The 3,962-nt window shown below is 37.3% G+C and overlaps 1 protein-coding gene across 1 annotated transcript; it reads right to left on the bottom strand.

Annotated features, from left to right (window-relative positions):
• Positions 1–391: 391 nt before the first annotated feature.
• On the bottom strand, positions 392–3,537 carry LOC126593704 (heavy metal-associated isoprenylated plant protein 6-like). Its single transcript, XM_050259810.1, has 5 exons — positions 3,373–3,537; positions 3,125–3,275; positions 2,339–2,628; positions 1,767–1,845; positions 392–1,315 (listed from the first exon to the last, which is right to left on the bottom strand). Exons 1-5 carry the CDS (start codon positions 3,379–3,381, stop codon positions 759–761), a joined length of 1,086 nt encoding a protein of 361 aa, XP_050115767.1. The 5' UTR covers positions 3,382–3,537; the 3' UTR covers positions 392–758.
• Between the last annotated feature and the right edge of the window lie 425 nt (positions 3,538–3,962).

Below are 3,962 nucleotides of genomic sequence, written 5' to 3'. Positions count from 1 at the left end.
AACTACGTGTACATTTTTGGCTTTTTCATTTCTGCATGCCAACAAGAAAGAAATGTTAAACCTATAAAGTGATGTAAAGTTTAACGACTTTATAATTGGAACATAGGTATGGAAGATAATGATATTCATCTGCACAACTTTTTCTTTATCAAAATATTTCACCACAAGACAATTTTCATTTGAAGTAATTAGTCTGTAGATAAATATTATGCTACGTAATTATTTTTATTTTGTCTCGCATAGTCCTTTAACACTTTCCATTTCATTTTTAATTTCAATTTCCCTCTGAGTTTGAATATATCAAATAATAATATCGATTCTCTTAAAAAACTATGTATTAATGATGTGAAACAAAATATGATAATTCTGATGATTAAAAGAGGACACAAACTTAACAACGACAGATTATTAAATATATAGATTATAATTAATCCAGTGAAATCAACAAGAGCACCAAGTGGCCTCGTCTGTGCCACAAAGCTAAACCATCGACCGATCCAGTGCAATATAATAAAGAATTAGCAGAATATTTATATTAAACCCCACCAATAACCAAACCCAACAATCTGAACCGGCTTCCACATCTGGCCGGCAAACCTTACGACATCGTGTGATAAAGGCCAAAATTCCCATCAATTCCTACTCAAAAGTAAACCTTGTATTTACTTCTATTAAACTTTACTTAATATTTACAGTTTTAATATCTTTCTTGACAAAGAATATTAATCGACCAACCAACGCTCGATCGGTTCCGCACCCTACATCACCGAACAACCGTTTGGATTTTCGTCGCTGAACATCTGCGGCGCAGGGTAGTGTTCCATCGGCACGGCGTAGCCGTGGCTAGACGACCCTTGGCTAATGTGCGCTTGGTGCGCTTGAGCCTCCATTACAAACTTGTTGTGGTTGTAAACGTGCCCTTCGTCGTACCAATAGTAAGAAGGAGGTGGGTAAGGGTACCCATTATATTCCATCTTGCTCATCTCCATCTTCGGGGCGCCTCCTCCTCCTCCGCCGCCTGCGGCCGCGACAACTTCTTTCTTTTCTCCGTCGCCTGCTGCGACTGCTTTATCTTTCTTCTCACCACCTCCTTCTTTCTCCTTCTTATCACCTCCTGCACCTTCTTTTTCCTTCTTGTCCCCGCCGCCGTCTTTTGGTTTCTTGTCGGCGGCTCCGCTGTCATCTTTCTTGGGTGGGACCACTTCCACGGCCCTCCGGAACTTCTCCTTGAGGTAAGGTACTAGTTCCTTTACGTCCATGAAGCCCTTCACCGTTACTAGGTCTTTGGATGCGTCAAAGCTCACATTGTTAACACCTGCCAACCCCCATAATAATCCACTTGTTTGTTAGATAACTAGAATGACAAATTTGCTCCTGATTATTTACAATTTTTTGGTAAAGAAATAATAAGCTCTAGCACAAAAATTTTAAAATTGATCACAAAGTCTTCCTGAAATTTTTAAAACGGCGAGCAAGTGCATATAAAACTCAAATGTTGTAAACAAAATACTTGAATATTAAGTATTTAAGTTTACAGCTAATTTCATATTAACTTTTAAGGATAAAAGTATCGTTACGATTTAATTTTCTATGAATTTTGACTAAGACTAGTCATTTTACGAAATCTACTAAAATAATATTGAAATTTACTAGCGTGGTGCCAGGGGTGTGCTTGCATCATTCTTTATTAAATTAATATAATCCCAATTCTATATTTTATTATTCAAGTCATGAAAAGTCTGAGAAGTGATTGGAATCTGGCTGACCTTTAAACTTGGAGATTTTACTCTTCATCTTCTGCATGCAACCATCACAATGCAATCTGATCTTCAACACCACAGCACTCTGAAACCACCCAACAAAAAATAAACAAATTTAACAACAAAATTAATATATAAAACCTGGGTTTCCACGAAAAACAAACATTAATGCACCCAAAAATTCACTATTTTGACTGAACAATTCCCAGTCAACAAAAATGTGCCACGTGCACCAGTTAGATCTAAAGTGAAATTTTCTAGGAAATTTTTTGCTCACCACCATATTTTTTCTGTGAATTATTTTCTGAGAATATTCTCGAAGTGGCATGTATTTTAAAAAAGGAAAACTAATGAAAAGGGGTTGAAAAATTTAAGTTTTAATGATAAGGACAAAATAAAGGGTAAAGTGAATAGTACCAGGATTGACTTTTTAGTGTAAAAATGTGATTTTTCGTTAAAATAAACAGTACCAGGTGCTTTTCGTTAAAGTTCCCTTTTAAAAAATGTATACGTTCGAGTTGTTTTGAGTCAATTTACAGCCTAATTCAACATTACATACGTGAATGCCATTGAATTACCTCTTTGGGTGCCTCTTTGGCCTTTTTGTCTTCAGCTGCCTTCTTGTCATCCGCTGGCTTTTTGTTATCAGCTGGCTTTTTCTCTTCACCCTTTTTCTCAGCCTTTCCATCTGCGGCAGGCTTCTTGTCTCCACCACCGCCACCGCCACCATCTTTTTTGGGCTGAGGAGAAACCAGGTCGACCTTCTTCTTGATCTTCTGCTCGAGCTTCTCCTTGAGTCCGGCGGGGTCAACTTTCCCAGTTACAGTCAATTTGTTGGCTGCACTATCCGTCTTCACTTGTTCAACGCCTAACAAATTAAAAAATTAATACCTAATTAGCCAAAATCAATTAACAAAATAAAATCGTGTTTGTTACGTAAGTAGTTGTTAGACCAACAAATTCAAGCTTAAAATTAATGGAAAAATGCATGTACACCATTAAAGTCAAATTTGTGCGAACTGTTTCCTTTTGCTTCAGCGACTAAAAAAGGCTCTTTTTTATTTTTTATTTTTTATTTTTTATTTTTTTTATAAACAAAGGCTCAAATCTTATCCAAAACTTAATACATATTTATTTATTTTTGGTCCCTTTTAATTTCCATTAAACTCAGAGACGAACCATTCAATGCAGCCTGAATTCTGGTGAACTCGGTAAACTCGGAACTCTTTTTTTTTTTTGGACAATACAATGTTCTAAATTAAGAAGGCAGAAATGATAAGAACACAGAAGCTCAAATTTATCATTGTGATCAAAACTTGTTAAGTGAAATCGATACAATTGCGGGTAATTCGTGATTGACATACCTTCAAAATTCTTGACAGCCCGTTTGATTTTCTTAGCACATCCCTCGCAATGGATGTCGGTCTTGAAAATGAAGATGTTCAGACCGTCGTCCTTCTTGGGGGCGGCGTCGGTGGGCTTCTTCTCACCGTCATTCTTCGGGGATTCCTTTTTCTGCAAGGACAAATAAATCCGTCGTTAGAACATACAATTTAGAGGAAGCAAACTATTAGTAACTGAAGAATGACAAAGTTTGATTACTTTTACTAACCTCACCCATGTGTAGTAGTTGTTGGTGTGGGTGTGTGGGTGTGTGGGTGTGGGATATAAGATGAACAAACAAGAAGGTGTATGTTATTTTTGGAGGATGAGAATATATAGGAAGAGGGGAGGGAGGTGGGTTGATTGAGATATCGTGGAATTTTCTAAGATTTTTATGCATGTTTATGTATGGGTATGTGATATGTATGCATGTGAGATGTGTGGTGGGTATGATTATGGTGTTTCGGGTGTAATATTTAATTGGATTAATGATGATGTGGGGTGCAGTCAGCAGAGACAGGCCGTGGCACTACCGGCTCGGTGGATTGCCGCCGCGTTGGACTAATGGTTGTCAAGAAACGATGGCATCGTGACAAGTTAGCTAATTATGACTAGACCCTGACGTGTCCCAATCAACCTCCCCCCTTTTTCTTGCTCAACTGAATGGAATTAAAGGTGAATTAAATAGAACTAAGGTGAATCAAATAGGTTTTGGACAAAAAAAAAGAAAAAAAAGTGAATTAAACAGTTTCACTAACCCAATTATTATGAAAAACGATGGTAAACCGTTTATGGACCGTTTTCATTAGAGGGGAGGGA

This window comes from Malus sylvestris, chromosome 12 (genome assembly GCF_916048215.2).
Source record: "Malus sylvestris chromosome 12, drMalSylv7.2, whole genome shotgun sequence".
Taxonomy (NCBI): Eukaryota; Viridiplantae; Streptophyta; class Magnoliopsida; order Rosales; family Rosaceae; genus Malus; species Malus sylvestris.
The sequence above is the reverse complement of the archived record's forward strand: the minus strand, read 5'-3'. Positions and strand labels throughout refer to the sequence as shown.

Excerpts from the sequence above, each read along its gene's own strand:
- LOC126593704 (XM_050259810.1), bottom strand. Across the intron at positions 2,629-3,124 it reads GGCTGTCAAGAATTTTGAAG|GCGTTGAACAAGTGAAGACG; the intron begins GTATGTCAATCA and ends TTAATTTGTTAG. Across the intron at positions 1,846-2,338 it reads CCAAAGAGGCACCCAAAGAG|AGTGCTGTGGTGTTGAAGAT; the intron begins GTAATTCAATGG and ends GGGTGGTTTCAG.